Genomic DNA, 23383 nt, shown 5'->3' on the forward strand with positions numbered 1-23383 from the left:
CCTATTTAGCAGCACATGCAAAACCCCAAAAAGTGAGTCATCCAATAAACTTTTTCTATGGCAAACAAATTAGTCATCAGTCCGAATGGCAATAATAAAAACGAAAAAAAAACTGTCACAAAGTTTTAGCCTGAAAAAAGTTCAATCAGTTAGTTTGGAAATACTCAAAAAACAAAGAGCTAAATAAAAATTATTTCGTTTCAATTGGCGAAGAAAGCATTTTATAGTTTATTAAAGCGAAATACAAACGGATAAGTGCAATCTGTAATGTATTGCATTAAACTGAACAGTAATGAATACAATTAACCAATAAGTAGTTTCTTATTTTGTAAATAAATAAATTTAATTAATCAATTAAGTAATAAATAACTGGCATTATTCATAGCGTCGATTAAATGAACTCCTCTTTTAAAAATAAGCTTAAAAATGGTAAGCTGGAGTTAAGTTAAGTTTAAGAGGCTTAACTACCATTAAAAATTGACTCAACTTTTGAATGTATCTGAATTTATTATTTCAATTTGGTAGGTATGCCAGAACAATATTTTCATTATTTTCACAGTGTACGGCAATTGGGTAAACTGTTGTACGCTTTAAAACGAACTTAATTAAAGCGACCTTTTGTGTCACGTTCGTATTGTTGTGGTTGTAGAGCCACCGCCCCCACAAAAACACGTCGATCCCGTCCATTCCCCCTTTTCCACAACTTTCCCATCAGTTCCCGAAAAAAAAAACAGAATATACCGCTGCTCGCTTTCTGGGCAAACATTCCATGGCTAATTTCATTGATGAATTTTTATTAAATAAATTATTATAATGAGGTTTACCCTCTATTAGGGGTCTTTCTCTTTCTCTCTCTCTCTTTTTTACGCTTCCCGCCTAAGCAAGCAATTCCAGCAAATGGACGTAGCAAATTTGCAAACAAACAAAACTAAAAAAAAAATATAAGAAAAAAAAACTATAAAAAAGAGCCAACAACAAATTATTTGAGTGGCGAAATTATTTCTTGTGACCGAAAGAGACGGCAAAACACAATGAGAAAGAGAAGGCGGCGCGTGTTGGCACTTTAGCGGCTCGAAATGAACCTGAAACTAGCCCTAGACGATAATATTCAAGGGGGGGAGGGCACCGGAGGGGCTGTAGGGGCTGTCAGGGCATCGGGCATTCTCAAAACTTGTTCAAACAACGTTTATGCGTTCTAAATATAGTCGAATGCAAACCAAAGGCAAACCTCGGCTCTGTCCGTAAATAACTTTCGGGACCGTCTTTCTAGTCGTCTTTGACTTAATTGATTAAGTCCCCCGTACAAAAAGTAAACAGAGCGGCAGCGTTTTGTGTATAATCGTGTAAATATTTGATCAGCCCAATACTATTTGAGATAAGACAACCAAATGCCAGGTTGTCGTAAAAGCGGAAAACCAAAGTCACAAGTTTTTGTGAATGAATTTGAAGAGGAAAATGGAAAACTCGATAAGATAGCAGGCAAATACATTAACCCATTGAACTAAATAGATTTGATTTCCCCCTAATAAAATTGGTAGAAATTTCTGGGGAATCGATTTGGAATTTTGGGAATTAATAAAGGAAAAAAAATGTTGAATTACATATAAAAAAAAATTTTTTTTTAGGATTTTCTTAGTATAAAAGTATAGCTCAATTGGCTAATTTAATTATTAATTTGTATCAATATTCAATTGTCAATTTCAGGTTTCTATCCTACATTCTAATATCTATTTTTGTAATACTACACAGAGAAAAAAAAGACAAAAAATAGTCATACATCGGGTATTTTTTCATGTCAATTTTGGTCCCATCTGTTTTCATATCAAAATGATATTTCCGAACATATGATTTTGTACCATATTGATATGAAAACATACCATTTTGTTATAGAAAAATTGATATGAAACAATATCAGTTCCATATTGTTCCGTTTTTTCCTCTGTGTATAGATATATTTTGCTTGTAATACTAGAGATATATTTTTCTTGTGACTCACCTTTCAGTCTCGGATTCTGCATTTGGTTGCTGTTGTAGCTGTTGGATTTGCTGCTGCGTTGCTGCTGCTGTCGATGTGGCTCCTGTTGCTGCCGCAGCTCCGGTTGCAACTGCAGCGGTTGCTGCCGCGGTCGCCTGTTCATCGGTCAAGGTCAGCGCGTTAGTCGTTGCCTCGGCGGTGGCCACAACATTGGTATTCGTTAGGTTTAGATTACTATTATTGGCACTAGCACTCGCGATATTTGCTGGCGGAATCGGTTGTTGCTGTTGCTGCTGTGTTAGCTGCTGCTGCTGCTGCTGATGTTGCTCCTCCTGTGGCACCATCAATTGCTGTGGATCGGCAATTGTTGCAGGGGCACTCTGCAATTGCAGCGTGGGAATTGCTGGCGGTGCAGCCACTGATGTTGCTGCGTTGCCTCCTGTTGCTGCTGCTCCTAGATTAGGCTGCTGCTGCTGCTCGTAGCTGGTCATGTGTGATAACAACGGTAATGTCTGACCCTGGCCAGTGGTTACCGCTGCATTGGAAGTGTTTGAAGTCTGTTGTGGTGGTGGTGCAGCAACTGCAGATGTTGCTGCTGCTGCTGTTTGCTGGGCTGCCGATTGCTGTGGGGCCTGCTGCTGCTGTTGTTGTGGGTTAAATGGCTGTGAGACTATCCCATCAATCTGCGATGTTGCTTGTTGCTGTTGCTGCTGCTGCTCCAATTGGAAGTTGGGCGACTGCCCGGCAGCAACAGCTGCGAATGTGGGCGCGGCCTGGGGCGTAAGTGGTGTCGGCGACAGCGGCTGCTGTTGCTCCACATAGCTGGTGCTCAGCTGCGACTCTCCCGCCGCTCCACCGCCGCTGTTGTTGTTGTTGATCGCTGCCCCGCCTGCAGCATCACCGCCGTTCTGGTAATTTGGATAGCCCCCCGGCGGCACGTCCATGGCATCTTCGCGCTGCTTGAGCTGCTGCAACGTTTGCTGCAGCTGCATGGCCGCCGTTCGAGCATAGTCCATGTTGTTGGGGTCACCGGGTGGATTGGGTGAGCTGGCATTGGCATTGACGCTGTCGAAGAGCTGCTGCTGCTGTTGCTGCTGCTGCTGGGCCTCCATGTGCAGCTGATGCATCCCATGAACCACTGTGGCGGGGGCTGTCATCACCCCACTGGGCGTGGCACTTATCTGAGCCTGCTGCTGCTGCTGCGAGGATTGCTGCTGGGACTGCTGCGACTGTTGTTGCTGCTGCGACTGCTGCTGCTGCTGATCGGCATAGTTCCAATTGGCATCGGTCGAGTTGGCCTCCAGGTGATTCTCGTTCAGCTTCTGCGTGGGCGGTAGAATCATACTCTGGGTGGTCTTGTGGGGCACTGGGGCCTCCGAGCCACCTGCTGCTGCTGCTGCTGCACCATCCGCCGTGGCTGCGTGCGCATCGGAAGTAGAAGAGCCAGTCTTTTCGTTGTTATTACCACCACCATTGCCCACACTTGAGTGGTCCAGGTAATCCATGCACATCCAGCGACCACGCTTAAACGGCTCCGTGGACTCAATTTTGACCACCTTGAACCGCTCGCTGCGATGCTGCGTCTCCTTGATGTCGTCCTTCTTCTTAGTGCCGCCCGGTGTGACGGCACCGCTCACCACATTGATAATATTATCCGACACGTTCACCTGGACATTCTGGATCGTCTGGCCGAGCGAGGGCCCGATGGGATCCACCACCACGAGGCCGTATTGCGAGCTAGTCGGTATCACCGGCGCATTCGTGCTGAGGGCATTGTTGGCATAGTAAACCTCCTCCTTGGAGAACGTATCCTCCGACATCGAGGGCGTCTCGTTCTCGAGGTCCGTTATCCGACTATTGTCATCCGTGTGAGATTCGTCCAGATCATCGGCCGATTCGTCTCCCGTATCGCCGGCAGCATTCAGCTTGGGATGGCCCACCGTCACCGAGGTGATCTCGAATGAGGAAGTCGTCTTTGGTTTGCGATTAGTGGCACCGCCGCCAGCAGTTCCCGAGGAGCCACCTCCACCAGCTGAACCACCGGCGACAGTCAACGAGGCATGACCTTGGCTAAGGCTAGTCTGTTGCTGCTGCTGCTGGTGGCTGTGATGCTGATGGTGGTGATGATGATGATGGTGGTGATGTGGCTGATGGTGATGACTGCCAGCTGCAGCTGCAGTTGCCGTTGCACCGCCCACCGAACGTGCTCCATTGTTGTTGGGCGAACTGGCCTTGGTGAAGCTGTTGCTGTTGCTGCTGCTGCTGCCGCTGTTGCTACTGTTGCTACTGCCCACCGACTGCTGCTGCTGCTGGGGGGTTGCTGAGTTGCTGCTGCTGCTGGTGGACTTGGGTGCCAGCGATGTGGAGGTGGATGTGGCCAGGCTGGAGTTGCTACTGGCCCGGGACACCGATGTGGCTGCCGCTGTCGCTGCTGCCACGCGACTCAAGGAATTCAAACGCAAACTCTCGCTGGTGGTGCGCTGCAATGGCGAATTGCTGCCGGAATTGTTGCTATTCTGATAGATGTTGCTGGGTGGATAGCACACGGAAAAGTGATGATTGCTGGTCAGCGAGTTGACCTTGGTCAGCTTTCGCATGTTGCCGCCTGTCCCGCCCACACTGACGCCCCTGGCTGGTGTGAGCATGGAGTTCCTGCGCCCAGGATTGTTTCCGGGTCCAGAATTTGAAGCCGTCGGCTTGAACTTGGCATTAACCGTGCGATCAAACATGTTGCTGATGCTGCTGCGTTGCTGCTGCGAAGTGTTGCTACTGGTGGCTGCTGCAACTGTTGCTGCTGCTGCTGCTGCTACTGTTGCTACTGCTGCTGATTGCTGGCGTCGCACCAGAGGCAGTGCTTCCTGGGAATTTTCAGGGGATGAGGCCTGCGAGTTAGTGGGCGACTGGTTAGCTAAAGACGATGTGGCTGAAGCGGCGCTAACTACTGATGTGGTGGCTAGTGGTTGCTGATGTTGCTGGTGTTGCTGTTGCTGTTGCTGCTGTTGGTGACCGGAATCTTCGCTGGCCGCACTTTGATTCTCGGCCATAATCGAATTGGATTTCAGCGTGCGCAAAGTCTTTAGCAAATAATCCAGGATTGCAGACGATTCTTGGATTATTTGGGGCCACGGAAAAAGTTATGGTATGTATACCTTGGGTTTTGATTAGTTAGTAAAACTATGGGTTATTTAATGTCTATTTTTTTGTTGTTAATTCTCTGTTTTTTTATTTTTTATTAATTAAGTTCTGTCAGTTGTTTTAGCTGCTGCTCGCCCGCCAATTCGAATGCGATTTTTGCACTGGCCAACCGACGACGCCGATGCATAATAGCGGTTAGCGTTGCGTTGTCAGGTGCCACCGACTGCCAACTGATCCGATCCGATCCGATCTGATCCGTAACCGTCCGTACTATAATGTTCCGTTCCGATGCGATCCGAGGACTAGCGACGATCGCGACGCGACGCGACGCAATTTGAACCGACCGACGATGGGTAATGCGAAACTCTTGATATTATTACTTATTTTTATGTTTTTCTTTTGTTGGGACTTACTGTTGATTTTGTTATGTTAATAAATTGAAATTTATTTATTTATCCGACTGTATTTGTGTTGTGGGGTTGGTGGGCGGTTATAATTCGCCTTTCCGCGTTTTATTAGCTGGAGCATCAACAACAACAACAACAACGTGGGGCACACCGTCAACAGCAACAACAACACTGGTCAAAGGCGGCAGCGACAGCGCCATCTAGCGCTTGACTTTGTTTAGCGGGCGTTTCAATTTTCGCCACCAACACTGACACACACACCGTAACACACAAAAACACACACGTAACACTCACGTACACGCACACGCGCGCGCCCCCTCACACACACAGGTGCATGTGTACAGCACAGCTGTTAATCGAATCAATTCGATTTGATTCGGTTTTGCAGTTGATGATTCGTTTTTGAATATGACTTCTTTTGAGGTGTTTTAGAACTTGCTATCACACTTGAAATATTTCTTATAAATTATGAAAATATTTTGGTGATCTTGGTTGACTAAGGATTTGATTTTGGGCTTCACACGTTGATCTATATTTGTATTCATATATTTGTTGCACTTTTCCACTTCGTCGTCAATCGCTCACGCATGGGTTTTCAATTTGTTGTTTTCTTTAGCTTTATCTCGTAGAGTTAATCAATTTCTTCGGTTCAGTTTTTCTAGCACATTGCAGTAAATTGTAGAAATCAAATTCCTGTGAAATAGCAGAGCAGAACGAGATAGACAATCAGAACTGAATTAATTTAAAATGGTTGATAGGAAAATAAGATATACGAAATTCGATCAAGAATAAACATAAATATTATTTGTTTATTAAATTAAATACACACGAAACGACGCCGACCACGAAGATCGAGGGACAGGGAAGCCACGAATGAAAATAAATAATTGCACTGAACAACGCGACGTATACGTAATATAGAAATGGGAAGGGTGAGACAACCCCTGGTGAAAAACATTTGTCAAGAGTTCATTTGAGTAATTAAGTGCACTAAATGGTAACCAAAAAATAATAACTATAGCCACTCAATAAAGGGTTTAGAAAATTGTAATTAATTGGAAACCAAAGAGTTTAAAATATTTGAAAAAATACAATAGAACTAAAAAAAATTTTTTAAAAAATCTGTTGCTCTTGTCTCGCATTTCCCCATAAAAATGGTTCCAATTTGAGTCTATAAATCACATTTAAATCACTTATTTCCGTCCTAACTATACTTCATAGGAGAAAGCTATTGTTTCCAAAATGTTTCTATACTATATCCCCCTCTATATTTCAAAAAAATCTTTATACTTTTTGCCTGAAGCCTAAGGCGAACCTTCTGTCTCGGTATATTGCCTGATTTTCTATAAGTATCTAGTTAAATTTTATAACTGCGTAGTTCATGTTCGTTTATTATCATCATGACGATGTTGATGATGCTTTTGTGTGCTTTTCATTATTTTTTGTTTTGCCTCCTTTTTTTATTATTGATTTCATTGAGTTGTCAGAGTTGTGGGTACGTCGTAGTTTTGTTGAATTAGTTAAGTGCTACGTTAGAGGAAGAAGGTATTTTTGGGAGGGGGTTTCCTTCCGAACCAGCGAAAAAACCGATTGTTTATTTTTAATAACTCTTTTCTCTCTTATTTATTTTTGCATTTGCAATTGAATATTCAAATATTTATTTTCTTTCGGCATTGATTTTTTGTTCGCCTTACTCATTATTTAATCGATTTCGTTTACGGAAATCAGAAATGAGCGCGCGAAGCAAAGAGAAAGAGATAAAAAGGCAGCCCACAAAGTGATTCGCGAAAAAAGTTGCCGAAAAAGTTTTGCAAACATTTTCGAGCACACGCGCCGTTTTTTTTTGCCGCACTTGTGTTGGTTAATAACCGTACGCTTTTGACGATCATTCATAAATTGCGTGGACTGGTTAGAAAAGAGTTTGTTTGTATTTGTTAGTACAGTGGTCACTAAACTCTAGTTTTTCACTCAAAAGATATTTCAACTTTATTTTATTATTATTTGTAAATATAATAATTTCAATGCTTTGATTTGGGGTTTTTAGATTTTTAAACTAAAACTTTAAACCCGACGGACAGCTCATACTTAGAACATTATCTCATGATACATATCCAGATTTATGAGTGATTACTGTAGTTGCGTTTGAACTCTGCGTGTGCCCTGCCAGAAGGCAAAGTCAAGACCTTGACGCTGCTCTTTTATTCTCTCTCTCGCTTAATTTTGTTTTATTTCTTTTGCCTAATCGAGTTATAAACGACGCAAAAAAATCTGATTATTTCGTGGCTAAAAGAGGAATTAGTTGAAAAAAAAGAGACAAGCAACAAAATCAGCAAACCAGAAGAACAACAGTACAACAACAGAGAATCAGTTATAGGTCAACATTGGTCGTAGCACTCTGTCAAGGTGGGTTTTTTTGTGGCTCTGTTGTTTGTTGGGTCTTCAAGAGTCTATTGGCCTTGTTCTTGAGCCACGCAGGTGTCGAGCAAAGCTTCTTCTATATCTAGGGAATTTTATGGAGATCTCTTATGAGGGAGTAAAGATCGGAAATTGAACATCAGATGCTAGACTTGTATGAAAATTGAAAATGCATTTATAATAGTTAAAGACGGAAAATTGACTCTAAAAAACAATATTATTTTATTAGAATTTTAGATAAAAATAAAATAAAATATTATTTTTGATGGTGGTACTAGCACTCTCACCAAAAATCTACCAAGAAGAAGATTCAATCACCACACAAACCCAGAGTAAGTAGGCCCTACCCAGGCAGGACTGAAATGAAGAACGTCCATTCCTACAACTCAACTTCTGGACAATAAACTTGGGGTCCCCCATTAACCCCCCGTCAGTCGATAATCAAAGTATCGCTGTAGGCACCAGATTTCGCACACAAACAAATAGCAAATAGGGAGATGGAAATGGAGGGAGGACCTCAATAGCAAAAACAACAAGGAGATGGGGTAAAAGGAAAATGAGAACTAAAAGTGCAGACAAGAAACAAGCAACAGAAGAAGAACTAATTGCAACGACAAAGCATAAAATCGATGGCAAGCCAGCAACAACAAAAACAACAAATGTAATGAAAAGCAACTACAACAGATAGTACAGAAAGCGAGAGAGAGCAGCGGGAGAGAGCAAGCGAATGCGCGTTGAGAAAATTGCAATCAGAGAGAAAGAGCTCCAAAAGAGCGAGAGAGGCCGAGGCCCCCTCCTCCTGCCAACGTGGGCGCCTACAAGTGGGCGGGGCGGGCGGGGGCCGCATACCAAACAAACCGCAAAAGGAGAGCGGCTGCCCGCTCTCCCTCGCTCTCTTTCTCTCTCTCGGGCAGCTGCCGGTAATCAATATTGATGATGATAGCAGCGCAGCAGCAGCCGAAAAAAGATGAAAAGCCAAAAGGAAAGGTGTCCCGATATTTCGCAGTGCAGCAATGGAAAATCAGACCATACATTTGGACTCTAAAAAATTTATCAATATACAAAAACTCGTTCAAAAAAAGGAAGGATACCACAAAATAATTATAATGCTGTCAAATACTTTAAAATTGAACAATAGTTTAAGTGTTTTAATCCAAACAATTTTTTTTGATTTCATATATTTTTTTTTAGAAATGGTTTGAGCTATAGAACATTTGCACTATGTTCCTCTTAACATTTAATATTAGGAACGAATATGAATGGTTTTAAATCTTTCAATACATAAAGTTCGATGAAAATAGATATTTCAATTAAAATGCAACGATCACAGTTTTGATCACTACAAAAATAGTTCATAATTTTTATACAATTCAAAACAATTTTCAACTTTCTTATTTTGTAAAACATTTCATAAAACATTTAATCCCAGAAAATGCCTTCTTTATAAATAAATACTACATAACGCTAGCCTTTAAAAAAAAAAATTTGAAATTAAAATTAAATAAACGATTTTCGAACAGGGACTTTGCTTTCCTTTTCGCCCCTACCCACAGAGCTGCCCACCTCTTTTCCTTGCCGCAAGGAAATGATTCACAATGCAAAAAATGGCAAGGGAAAAGTAAAAGAAAAACGAAGGCGTTGTAGGAAATAGGGAGCGGAGCGAGAGAGAGGCCAAGGCAATGAAAATGTTTATCAAACGAGAAAAGAGCAGCGAAAGGGAAGATGACGAAGATGAGGAGGAAGACGTGGGTGCAAGAGCAACAACAAGTCACAGATTACAATGACAATTTAAAATCGAATAAAATTTCTCAATTGAATTGAGTCGCAAAATGTGTGCGATAAGAAACAAAATATAATGCAAATATTGATATTCAAAGAAAATTAGGAAAAATAGATCGTAAAAGTATCGAACGTTCATATAATATACTCTATATTATTTATAGCCGCCCTAACTTAGTCCTTTTCGTCTTTAAAATTGGTTTTAATTGAAAAAATTGATCAAAAATAAGCAATATCAACCAATATTAAATAAATGAATATATTTTCCATTTTATTACAAGTCTCTAATGCTGGTAAATAAATAAAAAGTCGGCCAATTGAGGCATTACAACATAGAGTACTGATATAGGATGAGAGATTGAACCCGTGTTTGGTAGACGTGACCATGGTGGAACTATACAAGGTGATCTCGTCGCGAGAGTTGCCCTCTTTTGAGGACGTTATTTGTGTCAGTCTCTATCTAGCTATCTCATTCTATCGCCTAAGATAGACAGAGAGGTAAACATATTTAACGTCCTCAGCAGAGCTGACGAGACCACCTTGTATAGTTCCACCATGGACGTGACTGCCTGCACACGCACTTTTTTGTACATCCCTGCTAGGGGTTTACCCCAGAAAACCCAGTTAATTATTACAAACTGAAATTGATTTCATAAAAACTTTCCACTCAGAAGAAACATTTAAGACTTTGCCAACTTTCGTGACAAAAAGTCGGAAGGCGTCTGAAATGTATCCAATTTCTAGAAGCAAACTTATAATCCAGTGACTATTACAAAATGGTGCAGGGTAAGCAAAAAATGTTGACACGCGGCCGGACAAGAAAAACGATCTGGCCTGAGGTTTAGTTTGCTTTGAAATCGGAGATGCTTTGAAAAGGATGATCGTTATGATCTTGAAGATGATGAAGATCGGTTCAAGGGCAAGCAAAAGCTAATCAGATTGGTGGAGTTGGTTCGAAAAGGGTTCCAATACGAATAAGGTTTTCAACTAAATACAATTAATTATTTTATAAAAACAGAATTTTATTGTAACTGTTCTCATTCTAAACTAGTTATTTATAATATTGACTATTAAAATATTCTTAATCCCCGAAAAATTGTTCGCAAGCCTTGAAAAACTTAAAAGCTTTGAAAACTTTTCAAAACAATTGTAGCGTTACGTATTCTAGTTATAGATGTATCTGGCTTTTTGAACCTTCCCTCGCAAATGTACCAAGTACCGTTATTTAATACATCTCCATAATCCTAAACACTTGTGTGAAACGCGAGTTACCGGTAAGCCAAACAACACTCACCATTTTTACTCGAATTTCTATTGAAAAAATCACATAACAATATCGGGTGGCAAATAAGCAGAAAATTGCAAAATGGCACAAAAACTAACACTTGACTAAACAATCAAGGCGAAACAGAACAGAAAATAAACAACAATGCCGGACCAGCTGACATTATAAACAAAAGCAGATGGCAAAAAAAAGCTAAGAAAATTGGAGTTAATCAAATGCTTGGCCAGCTGTTTTGGAGAAATAAGAATGGAAAGAGGAAATAAGAAAATCTAAGGTACAAAGTGTCAACTGCAACAACAACAAAGCGAAAGTGAGAAGAGGAAGAGCGAAAAGGATGGGCACACATACACACGCACACACACAAACAATTACGCGACATTTTAGAACTTTTGTTCCATTGAGTTTCTCCGATTTTTCCCTTATTTAAAACACGCTTCTTTTTGCTTCATTTTTTGGTTATTTTCTGATCGATTTGTTGCACTGTGCGGCGGCGGCGACTTTTCCCATTTCGCCTGTCTTTCCTCCGACTTTTTCTTTATTCAACACTTACGAGTAGGACGAACGAATTAAGAGTACTACGTTTTCTTGTCTTTGGTATAAAACAATAAACGAAAACAAGCGAACGGCCACGGTTTAAATTTGGATGGGATTTTAGTTTTTCGTTGCGTTTTGCTAATCGGACAAAAGGAAGGTAAATGACAGTTTTGACAGTTGGCCTGGCATAAGCAAAAAAGCGGAGAGCGCGAGAGCCGAGCGGGAGAGCCGGAGAGAAAGAGCAAGAGAGCGAGAGCGGGAGAGAGGTATTAAATAAACGAAAAAGCGTGCATAAAAGATTGGCGAAAAAAGTTTGTGCGAAAAAAACGAAACGCCGAACTGCGGAAGGCAAACAATCGAAACCAACAATTTTTTTTGCAACTTTTAACGCCAGGGACTTTTTTCATTTTAGTTTTCCTGGCAAAGGCGGCTCACACCCACACATACACAAACTCCCTCGCCTCTCTTTCCGATTCTCACACTCTCTTGAAATCTGCAGAGAGTCGGCAATCCACAATAATTTGTTCTTTTTCAGCCGTCTCTCCGCTTGTCACTTTACTTTTCGCAGCTCTTGGCTTTTTGCAAATAAATTAATTTTTCAGCGCACATATAAATTTTCCATCAGTGCCTTTTGTGCTCCGTTTTCTTATTCAATTTACACGCACACACAGCCGCAGCACACACATACACATACATTTCTGCATGCCAGCTCGCTCACACACACAGCGAACGCACACGTCACACTCACACAGTCACACGCACGCACATACACAGTTTTTTCTTCGATTTTGCGCTAGCCCCTCAGCCTTTTTTCGCTTTTTCCCATCGATTTCAAGGGCGCCGCGGGTTCTGCGATTTCGCACTTCTGCACTAGGTCCGCGAAGCGTTCGATTTGCGCCTACCGCGAATTGCGCTTTTCGGGAAAATCTGCTTAAAAATAAAGTAAAAAATGACCTTACGTTGAAACGAGTGTTACCAGATTAGAGGTGGAGAAACATCGACGAAAACATCGATGCATCGATGTTTTAAAATTTTCTAGAGACATCGATGTTTTTTTTGCCACAATCGATGTTTTTGTCCCATCACCAAACGTAAGGGCAAAACGTAAGCAAACGTAAGTGTACGTAACATTGGCTCTCCGTCATTAACTCAGTGAGGAGAGAGGGAGAGCGGCGATTTAGTGACACGCCATCTACAACAGCTCCAATGGATCGGAACATGGATAGGGGCTAAGCGGTGACTGCAACCGCATTTTTTAGCTTTGCAAATTGAATTGTTTATTAATTAAATATAGTTCCTATTTATTTGTATTGATTTCCTTAATTTATATATCGACATCCTATCGATTAGTCGCCAAAACATATAACATAAATAGTGTTGGGCAATTAAAATGATTCTGTGCTGGCGGCAAATTTGAATTTTGTATATTAATTAAATAATAATAATTATTATTCTTAATGTAACTCTAGTTAATTAAATCTTGATCTAAAAACATCTTTTTAACATAAACTGAATTGTTTTGCGTTTAGAAAAGCAAAATCACAATCCACAAAAGCCAAAAAAAATCGTTGATCATTATAAAAAATGTTTGTGAAAACACACAAATGCGTATACAAATTATCGTCAGTTTTTGAGAATATGTTTATAGGCCGACGGGGGATTAACCAAGCAATAATCCTGGAAAATTGCATTACAAAATTATCGACAGTTTCCGAGAAAATCACCCAACGAATTTTCAATTAATATAGGAATACCGCCAACCCCCAGTACAAGAACCACGCGCAGCCATGACATGAACCGCAGTTTCCGACACTACAACCGATTTACAAAGGACGAGCTCAGATGTTCCCCAATATGTAGGGAGCTATTTTTACTGAACGTAAGATCTCGTACAGGATCGAGAATTACATATTTCGATGCCTATTTTCATTCTAAGGGCTAGTACTCAACCCAACAAAAAGTCGTCCAAACCAAAAACTTCATATGAAACAAAATTTTTTGACGTTGTTTTTCATATGAAGTTTTTTGTTTTGGACGACTTTTTGTTGGGTTGAGTACTAAGCCTAAACAATGCCCAGAAAATAAAAAAGTCTCAGACGCTAATTTGACACACATACCATATTTTTATGGATTTAACAAATTTTTATTGTAAACCTAATTTATTAAATTACTTTTGTTTTAATAATTAAATGGTGAACAGATTGCTGATATTTTTTGTTAGTTTTAGCGGATACAGCGAGAGTGTGATCATAAAATTAAGTTATTTATTTGTATTCGTAAAAACAGATGTGCCAATGGAATTGGCCTGTTATGCTGAATCAGGAATACCACTAATGCAACGCTTACTTTCGGCATTCTCGCTTCGGCGTTTTGGCGACGCACGGTCACACTCTTCTGTGTATCAGCGCTGTTGTTGATTTTTTGTGCAGAAAACTCTTGGCTTCCCCCGTGTTTTCCACAATTGCCCCATCGCGTTGCATTGTGTAACCTATACGCTGCCGCAGCCGGGAGCGCCGAGACAGAGGAGCAGGAGCAGGAGCAGCAGCAGCAGCAGCAGCAGCTGGAGCAGATCGGTCGATGGACTACGAGAAGGTGGCGCTGAACGCAGGCGGAGGCAGTACAGCCGGATCCGAGCAGGATCTGGCCATGTGTGGCGGTCAGGAGATGCTCGAGGGCCGGGCCAAGGAGAAGTCGCGTCGCTACTGGACGCCCAGCGAGGAGGAGCGCCTGTACGAGATCTGGGGCAGGGACAACTGGCGGCTGACGCGCACCGGCAAGAACACCATCTTCTTTGGCCGCTGGGCCGAGGAGCTGCGCGACCGGTTCTCCGTGGACGTGAAGCCCGAGGAGATCCAGATGAAGGTCAACCAGACCAGGGCCAAGTTCAGGTGAGTAGCCCCCCAAAAAGCACTACCTACAACCTACAAAATAAACTACTTTTACCCACAGGTCGGTGAAGAAACAGCTGCAGGCGGACCCCTCTAGTCATGCCACGCGCTGGAAGAAGTACGACATCATCAATCGCATCCTGAAGAACCTGCACAGGCCCAAGAACGCGGATCCGCTGCCGCCAGAGGCACTGCTCAATAACAGGGACATGACGCCGCCAAGGGATGAGGCGTCCTCCGAGCAACAGCAGCAGCCGCTGCAGCAACAGCAGGCGCCTGCTCAGCAACAGGGTATTGTTCTAGCCTCTGAGCCTTCGGCTGCCACCTTTTACAATAGCAGCAGCAACAGCAATCATGGCAGCAGCCACAACAACAACAACACCGGCGGAATGAGCTTTAGCACGGAGCTGTTCACGGATCAGTACGACGAGGTGGTCAAGCAGGAGTACGAGGACGAGGAGTACCGCTCGCTGCCCTTTCCCGAGCAGCTGCAACAGTATTCGCCAGCCGAGCCGGCTCAGTTGCTCGAGCTGCAGACGCCGCAACAACTGCAGCAGCAGCAACAACAACAGCAGCAGCAACAGCAGCAGCAGTTTCAGCAAACCTATGAGCCGCAGTTTCAACAGCAGCCGGCGGCTCATTTCAATAACAGCGGCACCAACGCCACCTCGACTGTTAATCACCAGCCCATCACGGCGGTAGCCTACATAAATAGCAGCAACAACACCATCAGTGTGGCCACCAACGCGAACGGAGGCATGCCGGCGCCGGTGGCGGTTCAAGCCACTGCTGCGCCGGCCTCCAATCCACCTGCCGTCGGCGCTTCCCCCGTTCCAGTGCCACGAAAGCGTGGTCGTCCATACGGATCCGTGAATCCGCCGCATGCTGACTCGCTGGAGGCGCTCTACATGGAGGAGGTTCGGCGGAAGAACCAGCTACTCTACGAGCAGACCAAGATTTACCGCCAGCGCCTGGAACTGGAGGAGCGCAAGGTCGACCTCATGCAGAACTTCTTTCCCAAGTGTCTCGAGCAGCAGGCGCAGATTCTGAGCCACATGGTGCAGCTCCAGCAGTCGGAGCAGCCCAACCACCAGCAACATCAGCTTCCTGCGGCTCAGCGGCCGCAGTGAACCACTTTTCGGACTTTCTAAACCTCAATTTTGGACCGCAGTTCATGAACATTTGTTTCAGTTACTCGATCAGTACCACAAAAACTTAACAAAAAACATGCAAAAATGTTTGTAAGATTAAGATTAAACTTAATAAATAAATAAATATAAAATCAAGAAATACATTTTGATTGCGGAAGAACAATTTACATTTTGCCTGGAAAAATTTTGAAAAAAGGTTTAAGAGAGAAGTAAGATATAGCATCAGAATGTGCGTATAATGTCAATGTACTAGGCTTAAGACTTAAAATGAAGCCACTTTTCTAAGTTACGAATTAACCCCTGCGAGTAATGATCACTTGTTAATCATAAAAATAACTTTTCAAGAACACATTTCAATACAGCTTCATATACATATCACAAACCTTTTTATTTAAAAAAGCCAGTTCACAACTTTGGTATATATAGTATATATAATACATACGTAGTTACACCTTAAATCGTAATTTCACTTTTACTACACAACTGCACAGAAAAACTGGAGTAAGTTGTCGATTTAATTTTGTAGAGTAGTTAATTTTTATTAATGAGTTCCGTTTCCACTTGTTTCGGTTTTTATAGTTAAATAGGGTCTTTCGCTATGGTTTTTCTTCTATTCAAAATTTATATAACCATGTACGGTCACTAAAGTCAGTTCATTCACTTGTTCATTCTTGACTCGTTCAGTTATGTACGGTGGAATTAAGCACTTAAGCGCATTGCTGCTGCTACTCCAATTATCAATTGGTTCCAATTCTCCAGCCGAATCCAAAATCAAGACGCGAGTTAAGAGCCCCTGGAAAGTAAAGGAGTCGTTGTACGGGATGGGAAGGAGGATAATACGCTTTAATGGCACCTGGCAATCGGGTAAGTGCATAAAACTCTGATATACAAAACTACTAACTTCAAACGACTTCGAATATTAAGAAAACATCACGAAATTTTTATATTTTAACTAGATTTTGTACTTTTCTATTTATGAATGACATTTAAAATCTGATAAGATAGTCCGATTTGAAGGAGTATGGTACCGATCTTAAGGTACACAAAGACTTCGGTAACCTCTCGAAAATAAATTTGGTATTATTTATACTGTTGTCAAATGAGAGCATTTTAGAAAAAACAAGTTTTTGAGATTCTACGTAAACTAGTCTCTCAGTTTTAGAGCTATCGGGATAAAAAGATAAGTTGAATAGAGTCGGATCGGAAAACTATATCTAATAGCTCCCATAGGAATACTAGAAAAAAGAAAAAAACATTTTGAAAAAATATTTAGACATAAATTTAGGTTAATCATTCAAATATTAAAGATAAAAATTTTCCCTAAGTCGAATGGAGTCGGATTTGAAAAATATATGTAATAGCTCGAAAAATGGAACCAACATTTTGAAAAAATATTAAGCCATTCATGGTTTGTTTTGATGTTAGACAACAACAAACTTTTAAAAACACAGGGCTGCAACAGTACTACTATTTTGACCGCAGCTGTATGTTTTTAGGTTTTTTGACTATGATTTCTAGAATTTGTTTCTGCCTTAAGAAAAATCCTAAAATTATTCTAAGAATGGGGTTTAAAAGATAAAAAGTGTATCTTCTAGAAAACTTTAACATTTAAACAAACCATGAATCCGTTTGCCTCTGTGAGCTCCGGAAAGATGACTAATATCAGCACTTTTCGAACTTTAAGGTCCTTCGGCTAAGAATCCTTGCGTCGGGGATACGCAGTTCAACTTGGGAATTCGTAACGAATTCAAAAATATAGCATCCATCGAGATAAATTTAAAAAGCATTTACTTTGTTGTACGCGAAAGAACCGATCATAAATACATGTAGCAAAAACGTATGATCTTTGTAGGCATGTGTATATTTTAAGAGCGGTGGAACTTGATATGAAGTTCTCTCCCACTTGTTATCTCCCTTTCTGCGGCTCTCGACGTCGACGTCTACGCTAATTGCTGTGTGATTGTAATTGATTACTGATTTCGGATTCCAACTCAGTTGCTTTTTAGCCGCGCCGCCGCGAGTTACGTGCTGTGGGTTTTGCGGAGTGACAAGTGTAAATTTCATCAATTGGGGTTTTTGGCGGCTTTCAACATGCACGCCAAATCGCTGCTGATCACCGCCCTCTCTCTCTTCCTCGTCGTGTTTTCCCTTCATTCGTCATCAGCGGCGGTAATCGGACGGGCTGAGGACGGTGGGGAGGGGAATAAAACAGCGTGGGAACTAACGGAAGCCCTATATGGCACTTCAGGGCTACGGAGTTTCAATGGAACCTGGATAACAGGTTGGTTGCTCATCGGATCGGTTCGACGACCCAGTAGCATTTGTTATTCTTCATTCCAAAACCTTGTTTTTCTGGGTGTTATCATCTGTAGTAACTTCCGCGGGGACTTATCAACCTGGGTATTACCATCCAGGGAATCCCACCCGCCGTGCACATTTCCATAATCAGCGAGAGCTGCGACCATTATCAATAAGCTTGTTTACGGATAATTTTCCCATTCTGTCTGGGGCTGGGCCATTCTTTTTCATTTTATATCTCTACACAGAGGAAAAATAAAGTTCAACACTAAGTAGTAACTCCATTGCATGGCAAATTTTTCAAAAGTTCAAAAACAAAGAAAAGAAACAAATCAGCACTTACACTATTCGCACAAATTTCATTAGGTTCAATACATGAAATCTAATCTGCAGTGAATTACGATCATCATTTTGTACCTCGATAGCACGATTATATTTCGTCTCTTATCTACGACTTTTGCTTAACTATAATGACAGGGTTCAGATAATGGTTGAAAGCTTTAGATTTCTAATGATTTAGAATTCGTTAGTTATATAATTAGTTAGAAGAGTTGTAAAGGATTTAAAATTCACTAAAAGCTCTGAATTTTGTTGTACATCGTTGCACCTTGAATTTTTATCGGGACCGTTAAAAAAATCGTTCTTCACTGAGAAATATTAGATCTCAGAAAGACTACAAACATTGAGTTCAAAATTAGTAAATCGGCTCAGACTATACAATATTCGATCATCGACTAATATTTATGTTAATATTCCTCATACAAACTTTTAGAAGCCCGAAATGGCTTTATCTTAAATTTCACAATTTTACAGTGCCAGATTTCTCTCAATTAACTTTCCACTTGCTAAATAACAGCTTTTCCTTTTCTGGCAATAGACCAAATTCGAACAGCTGAAATTGACATTCTTTGTATACCTATTACACGAAGAGTTAGAGGGTATATTGTATTCGTAGGAAAGTGTGTAACAGGTGGAAGATTTAAGACTTTATTAGGTAACTTGGTTTTTCCATGGATCATACGATTCAAATTAAAAACAAGAGAGGAAGCTACCTTCGGCCAACCGAAGCTTATATACCCTTGTAGATAAAGTAATCCTCACTCGGTGCAGTTCCAGGGATTCCAGATCCAGAGTTTCTATTTAAATTTTGTTTTTAAGTAGTCAAGAATCAAAACGCCTACTTCCTACAAAGTTACAATGAATTTTCTTATATTTGTTTGAATATTCCTATGGAAGCCTAAAGATATAGTGGTCCGATCCTGCTCGCTACCTGCAATAGAAAGAAGACTTTCGGGAAAGTTTCATCGCGATAGCTTTAAAACTGAGAGACTAGTTCGCATAGAAACGGACAGATGGACAGACGGACATGGCTTGTGGTGCTGATCAAGAATATATATACTTTATGTGGTCGGAAACGTCTCCATCACTGCGTTGCAACCATCTGACTGATATTATAATACCCTCTACAAGGGTATAAATATGGAATCTGTATCTTTTATTCTATATCTTGCAGATGAGGAGTTCTACTACACAGCTGCAGACCGATCTATCCATAAATTTAACGCTGCCACTAAGACCGACGTGATCTTTCAAAACTCCTCATTTCTGGTAAGGTATTAGGCATACTTATATAAGGACCGACATAACGATGGTTTCAACTTTTAGAACAATTATTCGGGGGCCACCTTCTCACTCTCGCCCGATAACACGAAGATCCTGATACGTCACAACCTCACGGAGAAGTTTCGTCACTCGTACATAGCGCAGTACGATGTGTTCGATATTGAGACCAACACGACCGTCCAAATCCACAAGGGCGAGAAGCTGCAGTACTGTGGATGGTCGCCGCTGCGAGATCGATTGGCCTACGTCTACCTCAACAATGTGTTTATCCACTTCAGCGAGAACTTGGAGATCAGCATCACGGACGACGGCGTGGACGGGGTGGTGTACAATGGAGTGCCCGATTGGGTTTACGAAGAGGAGGTTTTGAGTAGTGGCAGCGCCCTCTGGTGGTCGGCGGACGGCACCAAGCTGGCGGTGGGTTTCTTCGACGACACCGATGTGGAGACCTTTAACTACTATCTGTACGGCGATGGTTCGACCACCTTCTATCAGTATCCGCACGAGGAGCACCTCAAGTACCCCAAGTCGGGCTCCAAGAACCCACTGGTGAGCCTAAGGGTTTATGACGTGACCGACAACGATCCCACCATGCAGCGCATTGTTGCGCCAGTCGATATCGTTGGCAGCGATCACATCCTGCAGAACGTTGTCTGGTCGAACGAGACGCACCTGCTCGTGACCTGGATGAATCGACGACAGAACCTCAGCTCAATTCAGAGCTGCAGCCACCAGGGTGTCTGTGTGGAGGTGAAGAGGCTGGAGGAGCCCCGCGGTTGGGTGGACATAAGCACGCCCAAGTGCCTGAGCACCGGAAAGAGTTGCATCTTCGGCTACTTTATAGACAACTGGCACCAAGTGTGGAACCTTGACCTTGAGACAGGGCTCAACAGCTGGCAGTCGCGCGGTAACTTTACAGTTTTGAACGTCTATGGATACGATGAAGCGAGGGACAAGCTGTGAGTAGACTTCCCTTATACTTCCAAAAAAAAAGATATAAAACGTAGATCGATTTTACATTATTTAAGATCAGTTTTAATTTGATGCATCATATACATAAATGTAAATTTGACCTGGTCGAAAAGAGTACTTACGTAAAAACGATAAGGGTTTTGCCATTTTAATTTGATATATGGCCAGGTAAATTTGACCTGGTCGAAAACAGTATTTCATGTAAAAACGATATGGGTTTTGCATGATTTTACGGTAACTTCCTATATACTTACCTATACCCCAAAAAAAATCGATAGAAAACGTAGATCGATTTTACATTATTTAAGATCAATTTTAATTTGATATGTGCCCAGTTAAATTTGACCTGATCGAAAAGAGTATTTCATGTAAAAACGAAATGGGTTTTGCATTAAATTTACATGGCCATATCGATTTTACGGTAACATGCTTTTTTCTGTGTATAACGATAGTAAAATATTTCATATTTTAGTTACTACCAGGCCACCCAGCCCGGAGATCCCTCTGTGTACCATGTGTTCAGCAACGACGAGTGCCTTAGCTGCAATCAAATTGATGTGGACGGCGTGGCCTGTAAATCAGCTTCGGCTACCTTCAGCAAGTCGTTCTCCTACTACACACTCTCGTGCAACGGACCCAATCCGTCCTACACGAGGATCTTCGAGGCTACTACTAAAACGCTCCAGGTCGAGTGGGAGCCAAACACAGCGTATCGCGAGCAATTGGAAAACAAGCTGCGCCCCAGTTATCGTTTCTTGAACGTCACCCTGGCTGATGGCAGTGTTGGATACGCCAAGCTCGCCCTTCCGCCGAACTTCGATGAGGCCAAGAAGTATCCGCTGATCGTGGTTGTATACCAGGGTCCCAATTCGGTGCGAGTAACAAACAGTTTTACCTTGGGCTACGAGGCCTTCGTCACGACATCCAGGGAGACTATTTATGCGTATATCGACGGCAGGGGAACGGGAAACAAGGGCAAGGACCTGCTTTTCTCGGTCAACAATGATCTGGGCGATCACGAGGTCGAGGACCAACTGTTTGTCACTCGTTGGATGCAGTTAAATCTGCCCTTTGTTGATGCCGAGCGTTGTGGCATCTGGGGCTGGAGTTATGGTGGTTATATGACGGCTAAGACCATCGAGAAGGACGACGAACGGGTCTTTCAGTGCGGCGTTTCAGTGGCTCCAGTCACTTCATGGCTGTACTATGGTTTGTCAATACTTCACATTATAATATCATCTTATAAATAATTTTCTATTTCAATCTAGATACGATTTACACCGAGCGCTATATGGGACTTCCAACTGAGGAGGACAATGCACAAAAATACAACGAGAGCAGCGTGTTCCTGAATTTGGACAATTTTAAAACTCATAACTTCCTTTTGATTCACGGATCCGGCGATGATAATGTCCACTACCAGCATTCTCTTTTGCTGGCCAAATTGCTACAAAGACGGGATATTGCATTCGATGAGCAGGTTAGCTTATTTATACCTTAACTTATCCTCAAAGTGTACAACTTACTCTCATATTTTGTAGACTTACACCGATGAAAACCACGGAATCGGGAATGCACTGCCTCATTTGTATCACACCATTGATGCCTTCTGGATCAACTGTCTTAACCTAGATGTCTACGAAGACTCTGAATAGTAGAAGCAACTTGTGTCAATCTAGTCAAATTTAAGTATTTGAAGTATATGTTTTTTGTATTTTTATATTGAACTTTTATTAAAGCTGTTAAATGTGTACAAAATCAAAAAGAAACAACTAACGAGGAAAAAAGTGGTGACAACCAAAATACAAAAGGTGGGATATGAAATCTTGCCACTAAACATGATTAAATAAAAAGCACTTTTTCATAATTTGGTTTATATTTCAGATGATATTTAAAACTTATATAATTTGAAATATTTTAAGTGCAGATTTACTGAGTAATATCAAAAAATACGAACCTCGCAAGTTGATTATTATATTTACCGCACTTGTCACAATGATTCATTTTAATTTGTTTTAATTTATGTAGGCATAACAGTGATATCCCATGTCTTACTTATGTATTTTTTTGATCCAAATTTAAAATATCTAAAGCCCAGATATACCTTATAATTTATTTTGAGTGTACCGAAGTTACCTATTCATTAAGAGCATCAAATGTAAACCATTGTTTACCCACCAGGCTCAGACGTCCTTGAATTTTCTTTTGTTTGTGTCAACTGATTAATGCGATTAGGTTACGGACTTTATATCCAAAAAACACTCTTAGGAATAACCATTAATCAGGGCCCAAAATTAAATTCGATTACTTGGTTGCAGTTTAAAGCAAATAAGGGCTCTCAAATTATTTCCGGGCATTTAAGCCAAGCGATGCACAAACGGCGGCAAATGGGAATGGGATAAGCCCCTCCATAGCCGGCGCTAATCGGGGTGTCATTCTGCTTTGGTGGCTCCTGATGCTGGTGGTTTTTGGTGCTGTTTGCGTCTCGGATTAAGTGCCCAACTAATTGCGTACTGTGGCGATCCACACGCTCAGTGGAGATGTCATGAAAACGATGCAAACTTTTAAACTCTTGCGATTGGCCAAGCATGAAATTTAATTTTATTCCCACCATTGTTTCTACATAATTGTTAATTTTGCGCTTACAAAACAGAAAAAACAATTAAAGAAAGGAACGGAAGTGAAAGTATAAATGGAAAAAAAGGCAACAGACGCAAATTTAGTCGGGTCAGCTGCAAGTTTTTACTGCGCGGTTCCGCTAATGCTTGTTGATTTTATTGGATATGGCCAAAAACAAATCATAAAACATAACGGATTCAGGAAAGTCTACCCTAGAAACTTGCATTGATCACCTCACGAATTGATTCTGATTAGTTCGATTATTGGAAGAACCCAAATCCGTCATCAGTGCATTATTGCCG

General features: G+C 41.7%; 3 protein-coding genes across 11 annotated transcripts in view; 2 read left to right on the plus strand and 1 right to left on the minus strand.

Moving 5' to 3' along the window:
• The window catches only part of bun (TSC22 domain family member bunched), a 104217-nt gene extending 91694 nt beyond the window's left edge, over positions 1-12523 (minus strand). The window contains exons 1-3 of one of the 8 annotated variants that reach the window (XM_017156591.3): positions 11547-11699; positions 5816-6210; positions 1997-4857 (exon numbers count right to left, since the gene is read on the minus strand). In XM_017156591.3, the coding sequence (XP_017012080.2) occupies positions 1997-4704 (2708 nt within the window). In that variant the 5' untranslated portion in view covers positions 4705-4857; positions 5816-6210; positions 11547-11699. Of the gene's footprint in view, positions 1-1996; positions 6211-11546; positions 11700-12300; positions 12427-12484 lie in introns of those variants that run through there. The other 7 variants (XM_070211807.1, XM_070211806.1, XM_017156585.3 and 4 more) reach the window with 7 other exon arrangements.
• Positions 12524-13881: 1358 nt separating this feature from the next.
• On the plus strand, positions 13882-15695 carry LOC108067561 (cAMP-dependent protein kinase catalytic subunit). Its single transcript, XM_017156641.3, has 2 exons — positions 13882-14418; positions 14480-15695. The coding sequence occupies exons 1-2, from the start codon at positions 14108-14110 to the stop codon at positions 15546-15548; spliced, it is 1380 nt and encodes a 459-aa protein (XP_017012130.2). The 5' UTR covers positions 13882-14107; the 3' UTR covers positions 15549-15695.
• Positions 15696-16225: 530 nt separating this feature from the next.
• LOC108067557 (venom dipeptidyl peptidase 4) lies at positions 16226-22212 on the plus strand. 2 transcript variants are annotated; one of them, XM_070215580.1, is made up of 6 exons: positions 16226-16433; positions 19381-19475; positions 19533-20449; positions 20935-21671; positions 21731-21942; positions 22004-22212. In XM_070215580.1, the coding sequence occupies exons 1-6, from the start codon at positions 16256-16258 to the stop codon at positions 22115-22117; spliced, it is 2253 nt and encodes a 750-aa protein (XP_070071681.1). In that variant the 5' UTR covers positions 16226-16255; the 3' UTR covers positions 22118-22212. The 2 variants fall into 2 exon arrangements, with proteins under 2 accessions (XP_070071681.1, XP_017012125.2); XM_017156636.3 differs by lacking the exon at positions 16226-16433 and adding an exon at positions 17601-17850.
• The last annotated feature ends 1171 nt before the right edge of the window (positions 22213-23383 follow it).

The sequence above is a fragment of the Drosophila takahashii genome, chromosome 2L, assembly GCF_030179915.1.
Source record: "Drosophila takahashii strain IR98-3 E-12201 chromosome 2L, DtakHiC1v2, whole genome shotgun sequence".
NCBI classification, from domain to species: domain Eukaryota; kingdom Metazoa; phylum Arthropoda; class Insecta; order Diptera; family Drosophilidae; genus Drosophila; species Drosophila takahashii.